We start from the raw sequence: 26,256 nt of genomic DNA on the forward strand, positions 1-26,256 counted from the left end.
GTGTAAAATGCTATTATTCTGGTTTAGTAGTATTTTGTACCCACTTTGCACAATTATAAATGGATACCACTCACTTTTTTTGTTACATCCATCTACACAAGAGCCAAATTTTCAAATGAGTGCCAGTTTGATCGCTAGTGGTTTTAGCCACACAGTAAATTTGACATGAAAAATTGTGTGCAGAATTTATAAGCAACTTTTGAAACATTAGCCCTTAGTTTCACTGAGAGAACCTTATCAGAAGCCAACATGCTAGTAAGGGGTCTGATTCTCTACTCCATTACGCTGCTTTTATATCTGTGCAAATTCCACTGAAGTCAATGGAGTTACACCTGCCTAAAACTAGCATACTGGAAGGTAGAATCAGTTTCACAAATTCTTTTCTCTACAATATGGTCAAGAAAATTCTTATAATCCCAGATGGCCCACAGAATATTAATTCACTGTAAATGCCTAATTTAGAATTCAGTAGTAGCAATCAAAGTTCTGGCAGATCAGAACAGACAATGCTACTTTAAAAAAAAGGGAAGAGGAAGGATGGGCATGGGTAATGTAAATAAGGCTGGGCAGTCACAATTGTTCCCTATACATCGTATCTTCCACTTCTAATGTTTATCCTTGTCCCCTCCCTTAGTTTCTTTTTAACAGAAGGTCCCCTGCTGAGGAAGAAAGCAAAGAAGAAAAAGAAGGCTATCATACAGCCTTTCATCCCTGTCTACAACAGTCTTTTGGTTCCACAGCCACCTGCATCACATGCGTATGTTCTAAGGCAAATCTAAGATGCACCCATCTTGCCAGTATATAAGAAGGATGCAAAGTAAAATGAGACCCAAAGTGCTAATGCCTCAAGCCACTGTCTGCCTGATGGTCCGTAAACCCTAGAATTTTGGAAATATGTGGCTCATAAAATAGACAAAATTTTTAACTACAACAGGGCCAAATTCTATCCACAGATGAATTCATGAGACTCCCATTGACTTTTAATGAAAGTCCTGCATACACATCAAAAGCAGTATTTGTCTCACAGGCCCTAATCCCACAAACCCCTACTGTTTGGTGTGGTGAAGATTTCAAGATTAGGTTAATTTTTTAAAAACTCTTTTCGAATTCAAAAGTTTAGATTGCCTAACTAAAAATTGTTTCATGTAAGAGAGAGCATGGGTATGTACTAAGTGTGTATGTCTATGCTTCTTTGAATTCACAATCTGAGAAAGCATACTCACATGTTGTTGGGTGTTGAATGCCCACAACTGCCATTAAAATCAATAGAAACTGAAAACACTAAGCACTTCACAGGATCAGCCTCATACAAAGGTTTCATACCCAGAAACCATGGTGCGTTTAGGAATCAGGGTTGTACATCAATCTTTTACAGAAGTTCAGAGTAGTCTAGAATGCAAAGGAGACATTGAGAAATTTGATATGCCACAATTGTTTTGTACCCACACGTGAGGACCTTTTGCCTTCAGATACTGAAACTCACGTCCCATTGACTTCTATGGGAGCTGTGCATACATAGGAGATTTTTTTTTTCACTAGCTAGCAATCAGATTTTTGTAATACCTGTTAAATACCTCCAGGTTAATTGCTGTCCACCATATAGCTCTCATCAGAACAACATCCAATCCCTGACACTTTCTGCTGCCAAACCTTTTCCCATACCACCAACTCACTTATTATTAATCATGTTTACGATGATGGTGCCTAGCGGCCCGCCGAGAACAGGGCCCATTATACTGGGTGCTGTACAACAACCATACGAAAGACAGTCCCTGCCCCAAAGAGTTTACTTACTGAATAGACAAGACAGAGCACTGGGGAAAGGGATAGAACTAGAGGTGGCTGGAGAACAATACAGGTCTGCAACAACTTTCAAGGTTTTACGTTTGTTTTTGTTCCACACTGGAACAAAATCAAACCATATCAGATGTTGCATCCCGCTTCATGGGTATATGGAGGAAATTGTGATAGCGTGGGAGCATGGAGTAGGCACATAAGATTGAAGATTTCAATAAAGTTTGGGTACTATCCTGAACTTGTGCATGTATATGCCCAGAAAACCTTCAAACTCTATGAGATTTGACCACCACTAATAATAATGGCCATCATAGATCCACACTCACACTTACCTTCCTCCACTTTGTTAGCTGGGTTTCTCCTTTGGGGGCTCAGTCATAAGGAACTGACAGTTTGATGTTGTTAGAGAGACAAGGTGGGTGAGGTAATATCTTTTATTGGACAAACCTCTGATGGTGAGAGAGACAAGCTTCCGAGTTACACTGAGCTCTTCTTCAGGTCTGGGAAAGGTACTCTCAACATCACAGCTAAATGCAAGGTGGTCCAATAAAAGATATTACTCCACCCATCTTGTCTCTCTAATATCCTGGGACTGACACAGCTACAAGTACACCGCATAGTTTGTGGTAGTCAGTCACAATATTTACGTGCACTCTAGAATTACGCATTGCTCTCACTCAAGCAAGTGCAAACGGTGTCTGGAAACTCTGAGTAAGGATTCCTGAGTGAGTGAATAGAAAGGCACAAAAACATAGGAATGTGGCTCTGTGTAAGATACTGCCTTCACAAAACACAACTGTATAATTTACCCTTTCCCACCAACAGATGTGGAAGAATCACCCAGGGTATACTGGCTAACTGACATGAAGTTGTTTACGGAAGGCATGATCCAAGATATGTTGTTAACCTATTCTGTGTTTATCCCCAAGATTATTGTTGTCAGTCATTTAGTTCCTGACTGTTTGCCAGGGTATCCCCTGCATGTAATGATCTAACTGTTCCTTCTGTCACCTTTGCAGTACAGCACTTGGTTTTTTTTTCTTCATTTTCACAGTGAACCCCTCTTTCGACAGCTTTGTGCTCTACACTGGCTCTTGGAGGCTTTGACTCTGGAACCCAACTGTTCCTTAAAACCCGTGTTAACCTGCTGGAATCCAAAGTACATGCACGCTGCATAATATTCTTTGATGGGATGAGGTTTTGTTTTTTTCTCTTGCAAACATTCGTTTTCCTCTCCCTTTGCTTTTAAGTAAAAATTATTTGAATAACATGTGATCACTAATTCTGGGCCTTATTGTGTTATCAAATTTTGCACAGAACTCCCCTTTGGAATCAGTAAGTTCTGTGGACAAATCAGCAGCATAGCATGGCCCTCTGTTAGGATATGCTGTAGCATTAGCAGAAAGGATCTTGAGCTTTTGAATCCAAATTTGGTTTAAAAAAAATTATGCAAGTTAAATGTATTTACTAAGATCCTGATTCTGCAGCCTGCCTTGCATGGCTGTCCCAGTGAAATCAACTGGAATTTTCTCTCCAGTGTGATTGCAGTTCAGAGCCTGTATCAAGTGATATTTGCTAGCTATTTTTATTTCATCACTTAGATATGGCTCTGGGCTGCTTTAAAAGATAAGTTACTTCAGAATATTTTGTATCTTTGCTGTTTCACTTGTGTAATTAGTAGTAAATACTGTTTTAAATTTTTCAACATTTTCAGCCAATAGATATAGTAATATTGAAAATAAAATATTTAAAGTATTCAGGAAGTTTTCTTAATTGTATATCCAGATATCAGATGGAACCATAAAGCAATGGATGAAATTATTTTCTCTGATCCTCAGGGCAGAGCTCTTCAAGGCTGTTCTGGTTTCTCTCCCTATATGCCCAAAAATCCAATTGACACAAATAGAAGCTTTGCCTATATACAACAGAGAGAGCAGAATAGTCTTAGAGAGAATTCACCAGGTGGACTGGAGATGAAAACTTAGTCCAGTGTGTATTGTGTGTGAAATGTTTGCCCCCCTCTACATATGTGCACCAGGCACTAGAGAGGGATGAGACACACACTGTGCCAGTGGGTTTCACAAATATTTTCTCATAGCAGAAAAATTTAGACTCAGGACTTCTGGGTTCAATTCCAGGCTCATCAGGGGAATGTGCTCTAGTGATTTTTGCAGTCTTCTGACCCCAGTCTCTCAACCCCACCTCAAGCCTCTCTCCTTCTGCTCCTATACACTCCTCAACTGCTCCTGCCCCAGTTCCCCTCTGCTCCTACCCTAGCCCTTCATCCCCATCCTCTGCCTCTTCCCTCTCCCCTCTGCAGTCAAGTCAGACGACTTCCTCTATCTCTTCCTTGCAGCCTGGGTGCCAGTACAGGGAGCATTGAGAGCACAGGAGAAACGGGCCCTGTGCTTTCCGTTCTGGTTCCCCATACCACAGCAGCCCCTAGCAGAGCAATTACAGGAAAAGTCCTGCTCAGCCATTACAGCCCCAGTCTCAGTGCAGACAGATTTTTCAGCATATTTAGCTGCCACTCTAATGAGTCTCTACTAATGACATGGGAACTGAGATCTTTTTCAAAGTCTTTTAACTTGACCAAATTTGGGAGAATTGTCATGCAGATAGCAAAAGGCACATCCCTGGCTCCAGGGCACCTCCCCCTGCCAAATTTCAATACCTTGCTCCAAAGAATGGAGATAAAACTTCTCAATTAAACAGCTGGAAGAATTTTTTAACATGGTCAAAACAATGCATTTTCCCTAATCTTGTTCTTGGAAATGGCTGAAGTATTTTAAATGAAACTTTAAAAACAAAATTCAGTCTGAGGCAGGCACTTGGCATGGCAAAGCTCAGGCCAAATGGATAGAACTTATAAGCAACTGAAAACAAGATCCTTATCATGAAAAGATCAGGCATTTTCAAGTATAATCAGCACTCCCAGCTCCATCTGTAATAGGCCAAATCTGCAGTTACATCCATGCAGCTACACGACCCAGACCAAATTCTTCAGTGCCTTACACTCTCTGGAAATGGGAATGCATAGAAATAACTGAGAGCAGAATTTGGCCTAATGCATGTATGGTATGTTTGTAATACATAATAGCTAAGCTTTCTGAACATTTCTCTTCACCTGTGACTATAATTCACTCGCCACTATAACACTAGTGAGTTATCCCTCTCCTCCTTACAAGTGAAGATAAATGTCATAGCAGAGATTGGCCATCATTTATTCTCTATTTATTGCATTTCTAAAAAGAACTTGTAATAAAAGCAAGATTCTTGAAATGGAAAACTCATTAAATTGTTTTTCACTTAGGGACCCTGGTGGCAATAAAAGTACATTTAAAAAAATCAATAAGGACAAGGCAGCAAGGTATAGATGGGAGCACTTTATCATGGATACAAAGGTAACTTCATTGCTAATTTCTACTTTACGAGCTAGTCCAACTTTCCAAATATTTATTTTCTCTGTTTTGTTCCCTCATGTAACTCCCTGATTTGATCTTTGTGCTTGAAACCTGTGACTGCATGACACACGTTCCAAAATTCTCTGGATTTTGATAAAAAATAATGTTTGATGATGGATTACAGAAAGAGCAATAGTTAGCCAGGTATAGGAGTGTAGCTGTGGCTTTGGCTGAATAGTAACTAGTGATGTTGCTGGAGGGAAATGTACTACTAAAAATATGAGAGTCCCTGAAAATATTGGCATTTTGCCCCTTTGTTTGTTAATTAGAGACGCAATCCTACTTACCCATATTCAAATGAGTAGACCTTACTCACACAAGTAGGCTACTGTAAGCCATGTGAGTAAGAATTACGCAATTTAGCAAAAGAAAAGGAGGACTTGTGGCACCTTAGAGACTAACAAATTTATTTGAGCATAAGCTTTTGAGTGAGCTGTAGCTCATGAAAGCTTATGCTCAAATAAATTGGTTAGTCTCTAAGGTGCCACAAGTCCTCCTGTTCTTTTTGTGAATACAGACTAACACGGCTGCTACTCTAACCTGCAATTTAGCAGGATCCAGTTCCAGTTTACTTGCTAGCTTGTAAGTGCCCCATCCTGACAAACTCCAACAGTTAGTTTGGGGTTTTTTTACTTAATTAAAAGGTAAAAATTTAAATCAGAAAACAAAGCCCAAGTGCTGAGGGCAGTACAAGAAACAGAAATCATGTATGGCATCTAGAGAAAAGGAAAGGGGAGGAGAAAATAAGGCCATTCAGATGAAAGGCTTTTTAAACTATTGAAAATTTAAATCTTTAACTGAGGAGAAGTGACATTATTGAAGGTGTACTACAGAAAATGTTGTGGAGAACTTCGATGCTCTTCTGCATGTTTCTGAAGAAGTGACATGTTTCTGAAGTCCATGTTTCTGAAGAAGTGACAGGTGTTCTCTCCCCCTCTTTATTATGTCTTTACTATTACTACCCTACCTACTGCTACTAAAGTCATTTGCGGGAAAACAAAGGCAGCATAGTGCCCAGGGATTAGACCAGGAGATATAATAGGATTATGACTTTGCTTGAGGAATCAGTAGCAAGAGTTGCTGAACTCCTAAAAAGACAAAGATCATGTTTCATCATAAAAACAGCCATTCTGGGCCAGACCAATGGTCCTTCTAGCCCAGTATCCTATCTTCCAACGGTGGCCAATGCCAGATGCTTCACAGTGAATGAAAAGAACAGACAATCATCAAGTGATCCATCCTCTGTCGTCCACTCCCAGCTTCTGGCAATCATAGAGTAGGGGCACTCAAAGTGTGGGGTCCTCAATGAACTGATCTAGTGCTTTTATGAACCCTGCTATATTTTTGGCACCTTAGAGACTAACCAATTTATTAGAGCATAAGCTTTCGTGAGCTACAGCTCACTTCTTCAGATGCATATCGTGGAAACTGCAGCAGGCTTTATATATACACAGAGAATATGAAACAATACCTATTCCCACCCCACTGTCCTGCTGGTAATAGCTTATCTAAAGTGATTTCCAGCACAAATCCAGGTGCCACAAGTCCTCCTTTTCTTTTGCGAATACAGACTAACACGGCTGTTACTCTGAAACCTGCTATATTTTTGGGCTTCACAACATCCTCCGGCAAATATCCTTTGTAATAATAAAAAAGAGAGGGGAATCAGCAAATCGTACAATATTCACAGAACTGTTTCTAAATAGGATGTTTTCCAGATTCCCATGTGGGATTAGGTTAGGGCCCAAATCAACAAGAATCAAGGAATCCAACGTGACTGCTGATGTTGACATTCCTTTCTGTCCTCATGTTGCTGTGGCTTTTTTTTTCTTGCAGCCTAAATTAGACAGAAGTTTCTCTGTTGTCATTTACGTTAATATTATTTAAATGTATGTTTTCATATTTGATATGAAATCTTTTATTGAGATATGGATTCCTCCAGGGTATTTGCAATGTGATACATTCTGTTTTGATTATCAAGCGTGCAGACTTCAGTCTGCTGAGGTTTCATATTTCTGACACAGGAAATTGATTTCTAGGGTGTGGGAGAGGTGGAGGCTTGAACGTTTATCACTGCAGCTTTGACCTTTTTCTCCCTGGAGGTGAAAAAGTTGAGGATTTCTTTATTAGCAAACCTCTATGAAGCTGCAATGCAACTTGTTTGCAAAGTATACTGGTCCACTTGGCACTAACGCCAGAGCCAGAGAAAGATGTAGGGAAGAACCCAAAATGAAAAAGACTCCCAATTTAGCAGTTTGGCCAACCTGTTGAATTCGCTGCAGAAAATCTGCAGAGCACAAAAAAGCCCAGAGGAATACAGTATTGGCATTAGATATGGAAATACAGTGCACCATCCCTGTTAAACGTTGTTATAAAAATTCCCCTCCTTTATTTTCCTTCTGGGTAAGAAATCCTGCCAGAAAGCACCACGTAGTCAACTTAGCAGGAAGACAAACAAGAAAACATCTATAAGCGGCTCTCGATTTAGTGGTCTGTCATCTCCCTATAGTCGAACTCCTCTGGGCAGCATAAGTTCCCTAGTCCCCAGCTCGGAAGACAATACCAATGTGAGTACAGCTCCCATTGATGTTACCAAGGAATATGAAGACTGTGAGTCAGTACAGAGCAGACAAACCAGAGAGGATGAAGAGCCTGTTTCCCACTGTAAGTTGCCTTTACTTGACTGCATAGTAACAAATGTATTTGCTCCCTGAGTTGCCAAGAAGATCTTTATCTTAAAGATACTTCTGGCTGTAGTAGGTTGTATGACTTTGAGCAGGTCACTTAACCTCTCCATTCTTCCTTTTCTCTATCTGCAAAATGGGGCCAATAAAGCACAATCACAGGCAAGTATTAAGAGGCTTATTTAATCAATGTTTGTAAAGTGTTTTGGCATCCTCAGACAGATGGCACTACAAAAGTGCATAGTATTATTATATCGACCAGCACATACTGCTTTTCCCATTACTAGGTTTCTTATTTGCAGTGAAAACTACAATCACTGGACATGAAGCAAATCCTCACATTTTATTTGGCTTGTGCAAAGGGCTTCACAAAGTGGAATGTCCTTTTCATCTTTCCTGTCTGCTTTAAAGACAGAGGTAATCTATTCTAAAAAACCTTTATGGATAAAGGACTGCATTAGCTTCATGTTCCAGCAGGTGGGTCAGTAAGGTGTCATTTCACTCGAGCAATGTTGCCTGATGGGCAGAGAGGACTGAGGCATCTTCCTTGAAAATCATCAAAACTACTTTGCAGTTTCATATGATAATACACATTGTATTTGTCTGTATCAGTTCAGCCTTCAGCCACAGCATGCTGTGAGCTGCATTATACGGTAAGCCTAACTCCTGTTTACATCCATTGATGTGCCGTATGCACTGTCTATCCAGTTGCTTTTTTGTGTGCTGATATACTATAGGAGAAAACTATTTACCAGTAATTCAGTTTGTTTTATTAATCTACATATTCCTCCTGCCGCTTCATTTTTGAAGATTAATATTATTGGAGGAATTGGGTTTGATTTGCTAGATCACCATGCCCAGTTCTCAGTTGAGGTCAACATTATGTACCAGTAGGTTTGGACATCCCATTACTAAGTTCTAATACATCAAGAAAACCTGATTCACAGCATCAAAAGTTGAATCCTCCCAGTTGTAAAAAGAAAAGGAGTACTTGTGGCACCTTAGAGACTAACCAATTTATTTGAGCATGAGCTTTCGTGAGCTACAGCTGTTACTCTGAAACCTCCCAGTTGTGTTATAAGGAAAAAAGTACTTTGTCCAAAGTGATCAGGAGAGCAGAGTGTGGCTCAGAAGATCGTGGTACGATTTCTTTTCAGTAGCCCTTACTGTGATGAAACAATTTGAAACCATTATGAACAAATTGCTATGGATTTCTCATTGTTCAGCCAATCAAGTTATTAAGATGGCATACAATCCACAACTCTGCAGTTTTCAACAGAAGATGTCTCACAAAAGTAGAACAACTTCTGTAACAACCAGCTGATCCACTGTAATTCCATATGGGGCAGTGGAACTACATAGATATTTATTTAATTTGGGACTGTTTACTAATGTACATGTTACTCGTGTATTAATATTATTTATTTGTATTACTGTGGCATCTAGAGGCCCAAAACAAGACTGGGCCCCTTTATGGTTGGTGCTGTACAAACCCATAATATGAGACAATCCATACCCCACAGGATAAGGCAGACAAAGGCTGGGTGGGGAAACACGGGCACTGAGAGATGAAGTGACTTTCCCAACAGATCAGTGGCAGAAATGAAAATAGAACCCAGGTATCCTGACTCCAAGGCCAGAACTCTGCCCACTGGACTACACTGCTTCTTAGAGGAAGCAAAATAAATTGAACACACTGTTTTGTGAATTATAGGCAACACCTGGTGTACTCTGGATCAAAATAATGCTAATCTCTGCAGCTCTCAGGTATTGTGTTCAGAGGCAAAAAGGAAATTCTGCATCTGCTTTAAGACATTTTTTAAATGAGTTAGTTTTTTACCAAATGAGCTCTGCAGATGAATAATGCAATCCTTACTGTTCTTGGTGTTAATGATTCTGACATTGCATTCAGTTTACTTTATGCTCCTGGGGGCAGGACATAGACTTTTTACCCAAGGAAGGTATGAGAGAGAGCGTTGGTTTTTCACACTCCGGACGCAATTGAGGCTTTTGACGATGAGGAAGAGCTGCATCTTCACTTTCCCTCTCTCTTATGACCAACAGTGGAAATGATAGGAAGATTCTGGGGACTTTAATCTCCTAGTTTAGTAACCCTCAACAGCACCCAGACACTCAAATGATCTCTGCTCCAATATCTACTGCTGAAAGTAGCTTCATTTTTCTGCTAAAATTATCACGCAAACTGATATTTACACTGTCGTCGTTAGGCTTCCGAGTTAACTTTCCACTGAGAAGAATGGGAATGGTTGACAGCCCCAAGTTATTGTTTCAGGTGGTCTGTTTGCAAGCTCAAAATGACAACTTTCGGGTCACTTCCAAAGTGTGAACCGAAGGTATTCTTCACATCTATAACAGCTAGAATTTTTTTTTTTAAATAAAAACTCACTTTCTGAAGGACAACACTACAGCAGTGGATGGATTCTGAGGTAAATTCTGTAGCCACAGAATCATATTAAACACAAGGACGCCTCAGAGCCAGAACAGGAACTGGATTAGAACAGCTCGGCTGCCCCTGTAGCCTATTGCTCAAACAGCTCATGAAGCTCCCTATAATTCACACAGAAGTACCATTGAGATGACACATGTTTATTGGAAAACATGTGAGAAATATATTGCATTGGGCAACTAATCTGCAGATAAATTTGAACATGATTCTTACAGAGGGTTTTTATTTTGCTTCAGGATTGAGTCTGTAATTTAATATGGAGCCATTTACCTGGCTATAATTTAGTTTGTATTGTTTTGTGACTGCTACTGTATCGAACCTGCTTCCACAAGTTTGATTTCCAGCATCACCGACTGGGTGAGGAACTACACTTGTCCAAAGGTTCTGTAAGTCACATCATGTTGACAAGTCAGATGTGGAAGCTGTCATCCTCACAGCTGTGGTATAACAGGCAGGTCAGTTCTGAGGTTGTCTAATTTATCATTCAGTCTCCCTCTGATTTGTCAAAGGTTTTACAAAGTAGATTAGCATTTCAAGCTTGCTTTCTTTGCCACATCTAAAAACTTCTTTTAATGTATACCAACCGTATCATCCCTATTTTGAATAACACAGCACTAAATGTAATCCTAATTTTTCACGGTTACTGCATAATGCATTATTTGTGCAAATCATTTCGAATGACAGACGTTTACTTCATATGGATGAAAAAAATATGTAGGACTGTATCTGAGAAATTAAATGCCAACAGGATTGCTTCTGCTTCTTTAACCAACAATTTAGTGGTGCAGTTCCCAGTCTTAGAAAGACATAAATTCCAAAGAAAAGTCATACCTATTTGCACAAGGGATCTTCATTATAAAGCTTGCACTTTAATGGCAGGCTTTCCTATGGTGTCCATCACTGTAGTAGCTGAGCCTCTCACATACATAGACGGATTTATCCTCATTAGGACCCTGTGAAGTACGTGAGTGTCGTTGACTCCATTTCACAGATGGGCAGTGGAGGCACAGCATTTCAGCAGCTTTTCCAGGCTCAGACACCGAGTCGGTGGCAGAGCGGGGGTCTCGACCCACATCTCCTGAGTCACAAGCCAGCATCCCAATCACAAGACCAGCCCTCTTCGCACCTGTCTCTTTTCTAGTTAATGCTTAGCTAATTCACAGCAGTGCTGTGAGCATTAATATTTATAAAGCGCTTTGAAGTTATACAAGCCACGTACAGGTATTATTATCCCTATTCTTCAGATGGAGGAACTGAGGCAGAGGAACTGAGGGTCCAATCCCACAAAATGGTGAGCACGTCCTAGCAGATGTGCCTTGCCCTCCATTCCCATTGACTTGAATAGGCGTGACGGTGCTCAGCTCTCCAGGATCAGATCCAAGGGTATGTCTACGCTATAGTCAGAGGGCTGATTGCAGCACGTTTCCACATACCTGAGCTAGCTTCGATCTAGCTAGGCTCAGGTACCAATAGCAGTGAGGCCAGAGCGCAGGGGCTTCGGTGCAGGCCAGGAACATGAGTATGTACCCAGAGACCTGGTCAGGCTTGTACAGCTTGTACTGAAGTCCTTGTTGTCATGGCTTCACTGCTATTGATCCTCGGGCTAGGCTAGATTAAAGCTAGATTGGATGTGCTATTATCTCCCTCCCTCCCTCCCCTGGTAGCAGTGTGGAATACTGCAAGGGCTCAGGCTGGAGCTCAGGCTCTGAAGCCAGAGAAGAGGTGGGTTTCACAACCTGAGCTCCATCTTGAGCCCAAATCCCTACACAGCTATTTTTAGAGTCGTACCACAAGCCTGAGTCTGTAGACCTGGGCTCTGAGACTTGCTGCCACAAAGCTTTTTGGGTTGTTTTGGTTTTTTTGCCATATACACGTACCTTAAGATTTGTGCAAGGTCATAGTGAGAGTCCATGTTTAGATGCTTAAATATGGACATAACACCCTAACTACAGGAACCAGTTTCTTAAAGTCTTGGTCAGTCAGGGTTTGTTTAACAACAGATTAAGTCTGTGTGTGTTCTGTAACCTCCTCTGCAATATTTGAATAGGTATTTATTATTTAGTAGCAGTTGTTGTTTATATCACCACCCTGCTTGTTTGTGCACAGTGCTTTACTGGGGTTTAAGAAAAGGTCCCTACCTTGAGGAACATACAGTTAATTGACTTTAACCTACAAGGAGCTAAACCCCTCATTTCCCAGTGGAGCTCACTTAGCACCTCCTAGGATATGTTTAGTACCTTGCAGGATCAGCTGAAAATTAGATCATACAACGACTAATAACAACAGACCATGGTGGATGGTGTCTAGAGAGAGGGAATAGGGCTCTGGGCAGAACACTGTATTGATTATTTTATTGTATTTCTTGTGATGGGTTTTTTGTTTTATTTAGTAGTTGGGCACCAAAGCAGAAGTGGATTAGTGGTGGAAAGGTCCTCAAAAGAAGTGAGTTTTGAGGAGGAATTTGAAGAACAGTGAATTCATCTGGCACTCAGGGGGAAAAGGGCTATTCAAGGTATGGGAAAGCATGAGAGCACACAGTCACAATGGAGAGAAGGTGATAAAGGTGATAACACAGTGAAAGTAGAGATCGGCTGAAAGAAAGAAAAAAGATGGCGTGATAGTTGGACAGGCAGGTATGCCCAAGCAAGGGCTTGTTGAGGATAAACTATCAGCTTTAAATGCATCATGGTAAGGATATATCTCTCATCAGATGTTACATTCCATAGTTCATTTTAAAGAAGGACGGAGTGACGCAATAGATTAAGTTGTGATGTTTACAAATATGCCCTTAGAATGCTGATAGCATGAGCATTGGAATTTGAAGTTGATCTTGGGTACAGTTTGTGAAAAGTTGCCTACTTTTCTAATTCCTGCACAATAATTTTGGATAAACGTTAAAGAAGTTTGCTAACTTCTCATTTGTTATTTATTTCAGAGCCAAAGAACAGGGACCCACATTTCCAGCCGTGAATAGTGGTTTGGTATATTTCAATTTCTGAGTGCCCAACTTGAGACATCTGAAAGGAAGTGCTGAACCCCCTTCCTCTGAAAGTCAGGTCCTTCTAAAGGTGTCTTAAGTTGGGCAACCAAAATCACGAATCAGAATCAAAACATGAGGCCAGTGTATGCACCATTCCCTTGTAAAGAGAAGGAGCAGCGCAAGGTCCAGTGGGCACATTTTTATAAAGGTGTTGTTTTTTTATCAGACCTACAGAAGTTACTCCAGACCATATACGAAGATGTGGCAAAGAATTTCAGTTCAGAAGATATTGTTAAGAAGACCAGACTGCACAGGTATGCTACATGATTGGATTCTACAAACCTAAGACGGGCAGTTCACTGTAATAGCGCTTACACTGCGCTATTTTTTTTTCAGTTTAGTTACTGATTAAATTCAATAGTCAGTGAATTTTAGAGGACATTGACATTTCTCTGTATAGGTGACAGAATGGCCCATTTGACTGTGCACAATACATGTTTATTTTCCAGGTGGACACTCAGTGAATCCTTCTCTTACAAGAAAACATTTCATGCAATGCCTGTATAAATCATCTACAGCAACTCTATAGAGAAAGGTTTCAGAGTAACAGCCGTGTTAGTCTGTATTCGCAAAAAGAAAAGGAGTACTTGTGGCACCTTAGAGACTAACCAATTTATTTGAGCGTGAGCTTTCGTGAGCTACAGCTCACTTCATCAGATGCATGCTTCACACAAATCATGAAAAAAATGGGTGTTTATCACTACAAAATGTTTTCTCTCCCCCCACCCCACTCTCCTGCTGGTAATAGCTTATCTAAAGTGATCACTCTCCTTACAATGTGTATGATAATCAAGGTGGGCCATTTCCAGCACAAATCCAGGTTTTCTCCCCCCCAAACAAACCCACTCTCCTGTTGGTAATAGCTTATCTAAAGTGATAAGCTGTGTGTGTGTGTGTTTGGGGGGGGGAGAAAACCTGGATTTGTGCTGAAAATGGCCCACCTTGATTATCATACACATTGTAAGGAGAGTGATCACTTTACATAAGCTATTACCAGCAGGAGAGTGGGATGGGGGGAGAGAAAACCTTTTGTAGTGATAAACACCCATTTTTTCATGATTTTTGTGTATAAAAACAAACATCTTCTGTATTTTCCACAGTATGCATCCGATGAAGTGAGCTGTAGCTCACGAAAGCTTATGCTAAAATAAATTGGTTAGTCTCTAAGGTGCCACAAGTACTCCTTTTCTTTCTATAGAGAAAGAGGCCTTTTTCTTCTCGATGTCTGTAGAATTGTTTATGTTGCTACCATTGCATTTTCCACACACTGCCCATAAAATTTTCAATGGAACTTTTATCAAATGCACTCTGCAATTATCCCTGGGTTTTAGAAATTTTCACGAGAGTAAATAGTTAGTGCAGATCAATTTTATACATTGTCATCATGGTACTGAAGGCTTAGGGCCACTTCAAAGAACCTCAAACTGAACATTTTCCAAAAAGTAGAGCCTAATATTCCTGTCACTTATAGGCATGCAATGTCACTGAAGTCACTGGCAGATCCTTGGTCTGCAAAAGACAAACAAGTAAAGAGAGAGGGACAACAATATAAAGCACATTTAAACTCTGTCCTAATGCTACCCGTAATAGTTGTGAGACTCAATGAGAAGGACTTAGTCTTGACAAGGCTGTGTTACAGGTGCTGTGATTTCTGCAACTCAGAACTGGAATCTGTGAATTTCCTGGCTGTTGTGGGTGTATGCATTATGTCTCCTAATTAATTTTCAAGTATTTTTCTGTTTACTGCTGTTTGTAAATACATATGGGCCAGATCCTCAGCTGGTGTAACTTGAGATAGCTCTATTGAAGTCAGCAGAGCTACATCAAATCAAACCATCTGAGGATCTGACCCATACATCTTTGGGTTATAAAACCCCTAAGCTCTGCAAGAAGCCATGTCTCTTCTCTCAAGGTTGACAATCATCTCCAGCACCAATGCTCAGGCGCTGGAGAAGGTATATTCTGACTGATGTTGTCTTGCCTTGCAGTTCCCCAGCAGTATATCAAAGGAATGAGAGAACGAGCCTAACAGCCTTGAAGGACCAGGAGAGCATACTGGGACAGAGACCTAAAAGGTAGGAACGTTAAAAAAGAATAAATGTGTGATGTAGTATGAGATATGCAATCACCTTCACAAGTGGAAAACAGCTCATAAAGTCACATGCATGAATTACACCCAGCTTGGTCTGCTGTAAGAGATGGGATTGGAGAAACTGTATTATGCATCCCCAATTACTAGAGTTGTGCATTTTCAAAACTGGAATTTTGGAATTGCTTTGAAATTTTGCTTTATGGCTCACACTAACATTAAGAGGAGTCATGCAGCTGTGGCTAAAAATGTACCTTTGTGCATTTACATTCGCTGATAAACAAGACAAAGCATGGTTTAACCTCTCCACTTTCAGGCCAGCTAAACCTGTGTGGACTAAGACCCATTTATTGTCAGAGGATGTCTCCCACAATTTGCCAGTATTGGGAACGTGACATTGAGACCTTATGGAGAAAGAATGGTACATGGAACAGCACTGATCTGCTCTCAATTATTCTAGTATATAGAATTATTGAAGTGTAGGGACCTTCAGATGTCATCAAGTAAAACTAGACGATCCTGACAGGTGTTTGTCCAACCTGTTCTTTAAAACCTCCAACTACAGGTATTTCACAACCTCCCTTGGAATCCTATTTCAGAACTTAACTACCCCTGTAGTTAGAGAGGTTTTTTCTTAATATCTAACCTAAATCATCCTTCCTGCAGATTAAGCCCATTACTTTTTCTCCTACCATCCGTGGGCATGCAGAACAATTGATCACCATCCTCTTTCTAGTAGCCCTCAACATATTTGAAGACTGTTATCAGGTCCCCTCACTCGTCTTTTCTCAAACCTAAACCTGCCCAGTTTTTTTTAACCTTTCCTCCATAGATCAGGTTTTCTAAATCTTTAATCATTTTTGTTGCTCTTCTCTGGAGTATCTCCAATTTTTCCACATCTTTCCAAAAGTGCGGCACTCAGAATTGGAGAAAGTACTCCAGCTGAGGCCTCACCAGTACCAAGTAGATCAGGACATTTACCTCTCGTGTCTTATATATGACACTCCAGTTAATACAACCCAAAATGATGCTAGCCTTTTTTGCAACTGTATCACATTGTTGACTTGTATTCAATTTGTGATAACCCGCAGATCCTTTTCAGAAGTACTACAGCCTAGCTAGTTATTGCCCATTTTGTAGTTGTGCATCTGATTTTCTCTTCCTAAAGTGTAGTGCTTTTCTCTTATTAAATTTCATCTTGTCCAATTCTCCAACTTGTCAAGGTCCTTTTGAATTCTAACCTTGTCCTCCAAAGTGCTTGCAACCAGTGGTGAGCTAGAGCCGGTTCGCACCGGTTTGCTAGAACCGGTTGTTAAATTTAGAAGCCCTTTTAGAACCGGTTGCCTTAGGCGCCGACTTCATGGGTGCTCCAGGGCTGGAGCACCCCCGGGGAAATTTGATGGGTGCAGAGCACCCAATGGCAGCACCGCGCCTGGCCCCAGCTCACCTCCGCTCCGCCTCCGCCTCCTCCCCTGAACGCGCCGCCCCGCTCTGCTTCTCTGCCCCCCCGGCTTCCCATGAATCAGCTGTTCGCACAGGAAGCCGGGGGGCTGAGAAGCAAGTGGCGGCTTCGCACTCAAGCCCAGGGAGGCGGAGGCGGAGCGGAGGTGAGCTGGGGTGGGGGGACACGAAGAGGGCTGCCCACGCCGCAGCAGGTAACCCGGGGGGGCACGCAGGGGAACCGCTCCCCACCCCAGCTCGCCTCCGCCTTCCCTGAGCACGAAGCTGCAGCCTGCTTCTCAGCCCTCCCTGGCTTCCAGTGTGAACAGCTGATTCGTGGGAAGTCAGGGGAGGGGGCAGAGAAGCAGAGCGGGGCAGCGTGTTCAGGAGAGGAGGCGGAGTGGAGGTGAAGTGAGCTGGGGCCGGGCACAGGATGGGGAGCTGCCGGTGGGTGCTCTGCACCCACCAAATTTTCCCCGTGGGTGCTCCAGCCCCAGAGCACCCACAGAGTTGGCACCTAAGGCGCCACTTTCGATGTGATCAGTGGGGGGAGCAGCCGCTCCCCGTGCTCCCCCCCAGCTACTCTCCCCCGCCCCTAGGAGCCAGAGAGCCGGATGCTTCCTGGGAGCTGCCCCAGGTAAGCACCGCCAGGAGTCCCCACCTCACCCCCTGGCAGGTCCCGCTGGCTCTTAGGGGCGGGGTGGGCACCCACTACGGTGGCCCACGAGACCCTCCTGCCCAGTTCTGGGGGCAGTCAGGGGACAGGGGAGGAGGGTGGATGGGGCAAAGGTCTGGGGGGGGGTCAAGGAATGCGGGGGGTTGGATGGTCCCCGGGGGGCGGGGGTGGGCCACAACCCCTTCATGGGGTGAGGAGGGAACCGGTTGTTAAGATTTTGGCAGCTCATCACTGCTTGCAACCCCTCCCAGCTTGGTGTCATTTTAAGATTGTATAAGCATACTCTGCTCTCTATTATGCAAGTTATTAATGAAAATATTGACTATTACCAGAACCAGGACTGATCCCTGTGGGATCCCACTAGAAGTGCTCTCCCAGTCAGACAGTGAACTGCTAATAATTACTCCTTGAGTATGGTTTTTCAACAAGTTGTACATCCACCTGATAGTAATTTAATCTAGATCACATTGCTCCAGTTTTCTTATGAGAATGTCATGTGGGACTGTGTCAGAAGCTTTACTGAAATCAAGATATATCAGATCTACTGCTTCCCCTGCCCCAAACCACTAGGCCAGTGTGTGGTGGTGTGAATTATTTCTCACACTTAACACCTGATAATTATTGTGTTGAATTTACCTCTGAAACTGGAAGGTGGTGGCCTGAACGAGAGGCAATTTGGGCCTATCCATTATAATTGCACTGGCAAAGTGCTCACTTAAGGGTCTCTTTTAAGACCAGAAATGGTGTGAAATTGTCTGATGGTAAAAAGGGGAGGAATTTCCTACTGCAGAGGGTGTTTCAGTAGCGGTCTGCCAGCCCTGTTCGACTGCTTATGTCACTACGCTGTGTCTCATATAAGAAATAGATGGGGGCTTCTATTGGAGACTTATTCAAACCCAAGCTAAACTATTGGCTTAATTAGCTATTAATTCACTAACTCTTATTAGGCCATAATTCTGTTACAGACAGGACGTGTGTATCTATGCAGCGTCTCCAAGCTCATTTTTGAGTTAGGTTCTGATAGAATCTGTGACGTGTAATGTGAATTTGTCAGTGATGGGAGGAACAAGATGCCATAAGTCTCCCAAGTCTCTCCCTTTGGATTGACTAACAGGGAAGAAAGGAGATCAAGCTGCCATGTTCTTCCCCTCCTCACCTTTCAGGAGCCACTGTCGCTGCCAAAGCAAGAGGTATCATACCACCACTGAGCCTCTGGCTAGATCTACTGCTGCCACTAAACCAGGAAAGATGAAGGCCTGTGATGTCCCAGCCCTCCACTGAATCTAATTCCATGACTCGGTTTGCCCCAGTTTCTGTAGCCAGCCCCCAGTTCTGTGGTGGGTTCCACACTACAGACTCAAAGAACACAAGACACATGTTATAATCTGACATTTACTGCAATATTCTTTTCCCTTGGGCTGAGTTAAAGGAGAGAGAAACATCAAGTATAAATCTTATCTCTGGATGGCTCTGAATAAGTCTGTCATATTGGGAGTAATTCATCAGTGCCAGCAGGATGTTTCATATGCTGGAGAAGGCATACTCCTTCATGTACATTTTTAAGGACCTTGTCTTGTCTTGTAGTTCACTACCAGTGACTCTGAAGGATGACAGAGTAAACCCAACATCCTTTAAGTACCAAGAGAGCTTAATATCACTGGACCAGAGGCCTAAAAGGTAGGCGTAATTACAGAATCTAAGCATGTTGCATGTAGTATGCTCCATGCTACAGCTTCACATGTGGAAAGCATATGGCATGCACATGACAGATAGCATCTTATTGTTCTAAGAGTATGGTGAGTTGATGAAATCCTGCTTTCTGACAGTTACTGATTTGCTGTTTTCTATCTTCTGTTTTCAATACAGTGCATGGGGATTTGCCTTGGATTTCCTACTAACATCACTGAGAGTTGTGCACCTAAATTTCAATGTTGACCTTAAAAATGAATTTTCCATTTTCAAGCCAGATAAATCTGGTTGACATCACAGCTGTTTATCATCTCAGAAACTGTCTACCCCAGTGACAGTGTCTGGGTTTGTAAGGCATACTGTACTATTTCAAGGGATTTGTTTTTTCTTGCAGTTCACTATCTGTGACTGTGAGAGAGGACAAAACAACCACAGCAACCTTTAAGGAGGAGGAGAGCACAAAGCACATAAAGAGGCCTAAAAGGTAGGTAGCATGTTGCATGCAATGCTTATGAGGGGCATTCATGTGGAAAGCAAAACTGTAAGCAAAACTCTGCTAGAGTATGTGTACTATCTGACACACAGACCGCTCAGTTTCCATGCAGTACCATGTGGATTTTGTCATATGATTCCCACGTACATTAATGTGAGTTGTGAAGCCAATTCTATAGATTTTGCCTTAACTACTTACCTGTCTGTGTTTAATTCAACTACTGGGCAAAAAAGCCTAGTTAAACCTTACAAGATGCAGATTAGATGAAAGGGTGTGAGATCATAACCACTTATTAGCAAAGAGGCTGCCTGTCCTCTTCACGGTGTCTGGTATTATTTGCAATTTGCAGACTGTTCTTTATTTATATTTCATATAGTTTTGTTTCTGTTCCCTGTTTTGGACGATTTCTGTAACTAACCAGCACAGTGCAAATTATGAATTTTTCAAATGAATCTGCAACTAGAAATTTGCTGTCCACGAATATTTCAGAATTCAAGCTAGCAATTTGTGGTTTGCGAATATCCCTGCTAGTTAATCTCAAGCACTCCAGTTGTCACCGCCAGAACTAGGAGGTTGTGGATGTGATGAAAAGATTTGGTTTTGAATTCCGGTGAATATTTGCAGACCATTCTTTCTAGTACTTGTTCAGTTCTAAACCCAGCTCTATACTCCTTCATTTGCATGTTTATGGCCAGGAATGTCTGAACTGTTAATCATCTGAGAGCTGAGGCTTTCATTTCACATCACTTTACAGAGCTCTGTGTTCGGAGCTGCCCAGCACTGTTTCACAGAAATGAGTAACCCGTGGTGTTTGCGTGCTCTCACCTGCAGCTCCCATGCCAGCTATTTCATTCAAAGTAAATATAACTTGTGTGCTGAGATGAGGCAGAAGTTCTCTGCGGTAGCTGAAGAAGCAGCTTTTTGTTTGCATGACAACCTGGAGATCCTTGAACGGTAAGTACTTGAACGCTTGCTGTACGCTGTCAAAGCACTGCATGCCGCACCTCTGTAACCCTCAACCCTTTTAGAGAGGGGTCTGCTGACTACAGTGGAGTGGCACCAGACTAATGGCATGTGGAGTATAGGCCCAGCTGATTTTCTGAGTACCCATGCAAGGATGTACACTCTGAGCCAAATATTCAAGCCATTGTGCAGAGATTTGTCTGCATGATTCCTAAGGACATTGCACAGAATATATACCTTTACATGTGTAATTTACAGGCACTGGGAAAAAGTTCCCCCAAACTTCAGAGTCCATTGTCTTCTTTACATTCTAGCCAGTTGATTCAGTGGACTCAGTGACGTTCAACGGTATATCTTTAATTAACGTTTTCCAGGCTGACGGCAGCCTTCCTAGTTTGTCACACAACCCTCTTAAACTGCTGCTAAGGTTTCAAATTCCCTAACCCTTGGTCCAAGAATCCCATTCCCTCTAGCACAGCACATTTGGAGTGCGGCTCTGTTAAACAATGTTGGATTTACTTACTTTTGAAGCTAATCCTTATTCTCCCAAAGAGCAGCTATTCAGTCACCCCAAATTACAGCCAATCCACACATGATCTTTGGGTCATCCACCATCGCTATGTAGATCACTGTCCTTTCATATTACTGAACAATTCTAGTGGCTACAGTTGCAGCCTTCTGTCTCATGCGGAGGACAAGTGAGCAGCCTTCTTCCAGGCCAGCTTCAATTCTGGTCCATTGATCGGCCAGCATCGATCATCCTTTCCTCTAGAAAGACTGAAATGTTTCACCTATGACTCATCTGAGCTCTATAGCGTAGAAAATAAGAGACCTGAGATCTCTCTTCACATAGTTATTTTAAAGGGCAGTATCCCCAGTTTCTCCTTCCACCGCCCCACTCTTACATTCACGCCTCTACTGGTATGTTAAGTCCTCTCCAGAATCCCAAAGAGTTTTCTCTGTCATCTCTCATAAGCACCCATTGTGACTGTGTGAAGAATTGACTGATTCCTGGATCTTTCAGGATAAAAGAATAAATCAGACTCTATCTAATTACCTGAAACCATTCCACCTTTGCTATAAACTCATAAACAAGAGTAGCAGGGTAGATTAGTATTTGGATGAGAGGACTCTGAGGACCACCTAGATGTGACAGGAACTAGTGATCGCAATTCGTAGGTGGCACTCTATTGGCTGAGTTCACCCTGAACCAATGTCCCATTGTGATGGTGTTGGGGACTTTGCTGCTGGAGAAGCTGCTATTGGATGGGAAGAGAAGTAGGGATCCTGACTACTTGTGGTCATTATAACTGGATGGGGCTTTCTGTAGGATACGGCATATTAGTGTGGTATCCTGGACAAAATACCAACTCAGGTAATTAAATTCTGCCTATTCTCCATAGGGTTTCAGATATTTAAAATAGTATTCTTCCTTCCTGCCCTGAGTTATGTAGTATTGCGGTATGCTCTTAAACAACAGATACTTTACAACTCAGAGGTGACTGCATTTCAGTGTCAGATGATTTGATCCTTAAGTATATACTTTACCTAGCTTACTAAATTGATGGAGGCTTTAATTAATTGTTAGTAAATCATTCTGAGAGACTTAATTTATAAAGTGCTATCAAAGTGCAAAATATTACTAGTCTCTGTGGCCTGAACATGCTCTATTCTTCTCATCTCATTGCCTTCCACCATCCTAAGTATCTTCCCAGTTAACGGTCAATCAGAATGTTCATTTTTAAAATATACGATTTTAATTTTTGGAAGTTTATTTGTAGGAGGCGGGAGGAGAAGAGTTCTCAGAAATACCAATCTTTAAAAAACATCACGTATTTTGAGAGGGACCTAGAAAGAATGAGACAGTGTGGCCTGAGAACAGAAAGAGAACATGATGAAGATGAATGCAACTGGTAAGGAAGGAAAAGCTGAACACACCCCCAGAACATTTCCTCTAGAACCAAAAGCTCTTCTTTATTTTCAGATCTTTTTTTTCTTCTGTAAAACCAAAAGAAAGTCTTCTTAGAAGCCAGTAAACCCTCTTAAATACCATCGCTCAGGGCTTGATTTTAGCACCCTTATAAACACTGTATAAGTGAAGATGCAACAATGATATCCAGGACCAGATTTCAACTTGTGTTGTAAATCTGCTTGGTAAAGATGGGAGGAGAGAGGGTGTAAGTAGCCTGTTTCCATTTTAAAAAGGTCTGGTGCCTCCAGGCAACTCTGCATCTCCAGCGTATGGCCTTATAGGAGGCATAAGTTTGCAAAACGTTTTGGGATCCTTAGAATGACAGGCACTCGATAAGCGTATGTTGATCCATACATAATGTGGTGTTGGAAATGAAAACTTGTGTTCCTATTAGCAAATGTTGATGATGGAGAAGACGTTGCCTCCAGCTGTCTATCCGTCAGGCACATTTGAAGAACGTTTCACCGCTGGTGTTTATAAACTGCTGCCAGATATTGACTTCATCCTTCCCCGGGGCAAAAGGCATCATCACCATGAGATAAGTAGGCACCTCTCAATAAAGCACTCCTGCAGAGCTCCAGCCTTTGATGATGGGAATTAGATTAGCTATATCGCACAGCACAGGAAATAGGGCTGCAGTGTCAGTCTTCCCTTAGTAAATCAAGTGAAGTAAAATGGCGGCATATTTTGTGTTGAGAGTCTATGTTCCAGATGCTTTTTCTCAACTGACCTTAACTGAGAATGCAAATGTTGAGAATGTAGAAGCAAATGTTGGTCTATTTAGAAAAGCTGCATTTTGAATTGTAGCTCATACTTGCCCCACCTGCCTCCCAAATCGAAGGCCTGGTCTAAGTTTGGAAGCTGCACCATTATAATTGTCAAGTAGGGGTGTGATTTTATTTTATTGCTTTAATTGTATCTGTGCAAGCTTAGGGTGGATGTACTTATACAAGTACAAAGGAGCCTTCTAACAGTATCATTATTCCCATACAAGAATATCCGTCCTGGTGTAAAGCACCTTTTTACTAATATAACTGCATCCACACCAGGCCAGCTAAGCTGAGAGAAGCTGAGAGAAGGGTGCTCCTGCCAGCTTAGCCAATGTCATTCAGAGAGGTGGTGTCACTATGCAGGCAGAACTCCTTCTGCTGGCTTATGTTGCATCTCGTCTATGGGGCTCCGCTGGTCTAGCTACACATGCCCAGGCTCGGTAGGGTAGATTAGCCCTAATTTTGCTAGCATAAGCTGTACCAATTATAAGCACTTCTATACAAACATAACTGTGTCCACACTCAAGGGTTTTTGCCAATTTCACTTTACTGCTATAACTATATTGACAAAACCCTCCTAGTGTAGACAAGGCCTAGGGAAGTTGTACTACTTTAATTATACCAACATGGTTAAAATGGGATAACTTTCTAGTGCAGCGTTTCTCAAACTGGGGAAGTGGAGAAGAGGAGGTGCAGGGGTGGAGCGGGGCGGGAAGAGGTGGAGCGGGGTGGGACCTTGGGGGAAGGATTGGAGTGGGGGCGGGGCCTGGGGCTGAGCAAGGGATTTGGGGGATTCTGAAAATTTTTAAATTAAAATGGGGGTCCTCGGGTTGCTAAAGTTTGAGAACCACTGAATAGACAAGGCCTAAACTGTCTCCCCTTACTGGTTCTGGGAAGAACCTCCTCTTGCTGCTGAAATACTGATACGTATCTTCAGCCAGAGGGAGACAGCACTTGCTGCTAAAGACTAGTTGATGTGCTGGCAAATTCAAGACCTGCCAGGAACAAGGGAAAAGCCACCACACTTCCACAGACACATCCAGCGATTGGAGACATCAGTCTCCAGGGCTGTCAAAGCAGCACTAAAAAAATGTACACAGGACATTTTTAAAAAATGCATCTGTTCACAAGAGCTTTATTGTTATTGTAATGTGTAATTCTCCTCTTGAGTCTTCATATGCCAAGTGAAATGGCAAAGATTGAATGTTACAAGCACATTCTCACATCAGGAAGATTTATCTCAGCACATACTGGGGGGAAAATATGATGACAGCAAGGGGAAAAGGGACAGTAAAGAAAATCAGAAAATATGTCAGATCAGGGTGTGATTGCTTCAGAAAATCTATAGAGGCTAAAGAAGAGAGAGAAGAGATGAACAGGGCAAATCAGAAGTAAAATGGAAACATTTGTCAGTATTTTATTGTTTGCTTTCACACCAAAGGTTTGTCACCCAGAATGTAAATGACTAATCAGGGGGTCTCTTTTTAATGCCACACAAAGGAAGTTGGGTGCACGGTCCTGTTAACAATAGAAATAAAGCTTCTTTGCATCATTCCCTGGCATTTAATATTCAGTGAAGCTTCCCACAAAGCCATTTTTTCTCACATTCTGTGAGGGGGGAAAGGAGAGGCAAACAAATCAGGTAAGTCTGAGGTGCCCAGCAGTGTAAACATCAGTTTCAAGGGCCTTTATTTCAGCTCTGCTCTGCTATTACAGGTTTTCCAGTTTGCTGTCCAGAATCCCGGACGCTGTGAAGAATGACAGTCACACACAGAGAATCTTAAAGAAACTGGAAAAGTTTGGCAGGAACCCAGACGTGAGAATCCGTCCCAACACCTTTCTGAAGGTGCTGAGTGAGCTACGTGTATGGGAGTTGTGTTCTCCAGACATCTGTGCAGCCGTGGAGGTGACGAGTCCATCTGTTAGGGTTCTAATCCAGGGCAGGTGGGCAGGGTAGGCATCTTGCAGTGTGATTTACCCAATGGAAGGTCACAAAGATATATGATTTGGGACAATGGGGCCACGTCCCTGCAAAACGGGGATTGTAATTTACACCTTTGTAAAGCCCTTTAAACTCTTTGGGTGAAAGGTGCAACGTAACTGAGAAGTATTATTAATGATTATTGTTTTGTTGGTATTTCATCACTGATTTTATTTGCTACCAGAGTGAAAGTGACAGCAGGTTAGCATAAGTAGTTGAAATACATAGAGAGGGACATTCCATTGTTGCTGTGCCCAGAAAAGGCTTGTCTTTCATAGATGTGATGTGTGCCAAGCACTAGAGAATAAGAAGCACACTAGTGAACTGTGAAATCTACAGATTTATTTGAAGAGGCTTCAGCAACATGTGAATAAAAGCTGCTCCGGTTATGTGTAAAGAACTACTCAAGTGCCTCAAGTAAAGGGCTCTAGAAATAATTTGCACAAGGGAAAGAAGAAAGAGGGAGAGAAGGAAAGATGGAAGGGAAAAAGGAGAGGTTATGTTAAATATAGATTGTGGAGGCTAAATAAGTAACTTACTGTAAACAAGGCAATGATGCCACCTTGTGGTTTCAGTTGTTATCACAGCCCTTTCCTCTCCTGGTTACAGTGTCAGCTGAAAACCCTCAGCGGAAACATGTTAAATAATAACACACACAAGCTGCTCAGCTACATCAGATAAACTATACACATTAGGTTGTGTCATGCGATTAAAAGGCCAAGTTCTTCCAA

At 42.1% G+C, this 26,256-nt stretch overlaps 1 protein-coding gene across 6 annotated transcripts in view; it reads left to right on the plus strand.

The window, feature by feature from the left end:
• The window catches only part of CCDC60 (coiled-coil domain containing 60), a 113,365-nt gene that overhangs the window by 85,667 nt on the left and 1,442 nt on the right, over positions 1-26,256 (plus strand). For 3 of the 6 annotated variants that reach the window (XM_073312894.1, XM_078848952.1, XM_078848950.1), the window contains 11 exons: positions 635-757; positions 2,852-2,956; positions 5,111-5,201; positions 7,670-7,925; positions 13,619-13,706; positions 15,441-15,527; positions 19,242-19,334; positions 19,741-19,830; positions 20,671-20,793; positions 22,584-22,715; positions 25,261-25,450. In XM_073312894.1, the coding sequence (XP_073168995.1) occupies positions 635-757; positions 2,852-2,956; positions 5,111-5,201; positions 7,670-7,925; positions 13,619-13,706; positions 15,441-15,527; positions 19,242-19,334; positions 19,741-19,830; positions 20,671-20,793; positions 22,584-22,715; positions 25,261-25,450 (1,378 nt within the window). Of the gene's footprint in view, positions 1-634; positions 758-2,851; positions 2,957-5,110; positions 5,202-7,669; positions 7,926-13,618; positions 13,707-15,440; positions 15,528-19,241; positions 19,335-19,740; positions 19,831-20,670; positions 20,794-22,583; positions 22,716-23,168; positions 24,229-25,260; positions 25,451-26,256 lie in introns of those variants that run through there. The other 3 variants (XR_012155064.1, XM_073312899.1, XM_078848951.1) reach the window with 3 other exon arrangements.

Source organism: Lepidochelys kempii, chromosome 15, assembly GCF_965140285.1.
Source record: "Lepidochelys kempii isolate rLepKem1 chromosome 15, rLepKem1.hap1, whole genome shotgun sequence".
Taxonomy (NCBI): Eukaryota; Metazoa; Chordata; order Testudines; family Cheloniidae; genus Lepidochelys; species Lepidochelys kempii.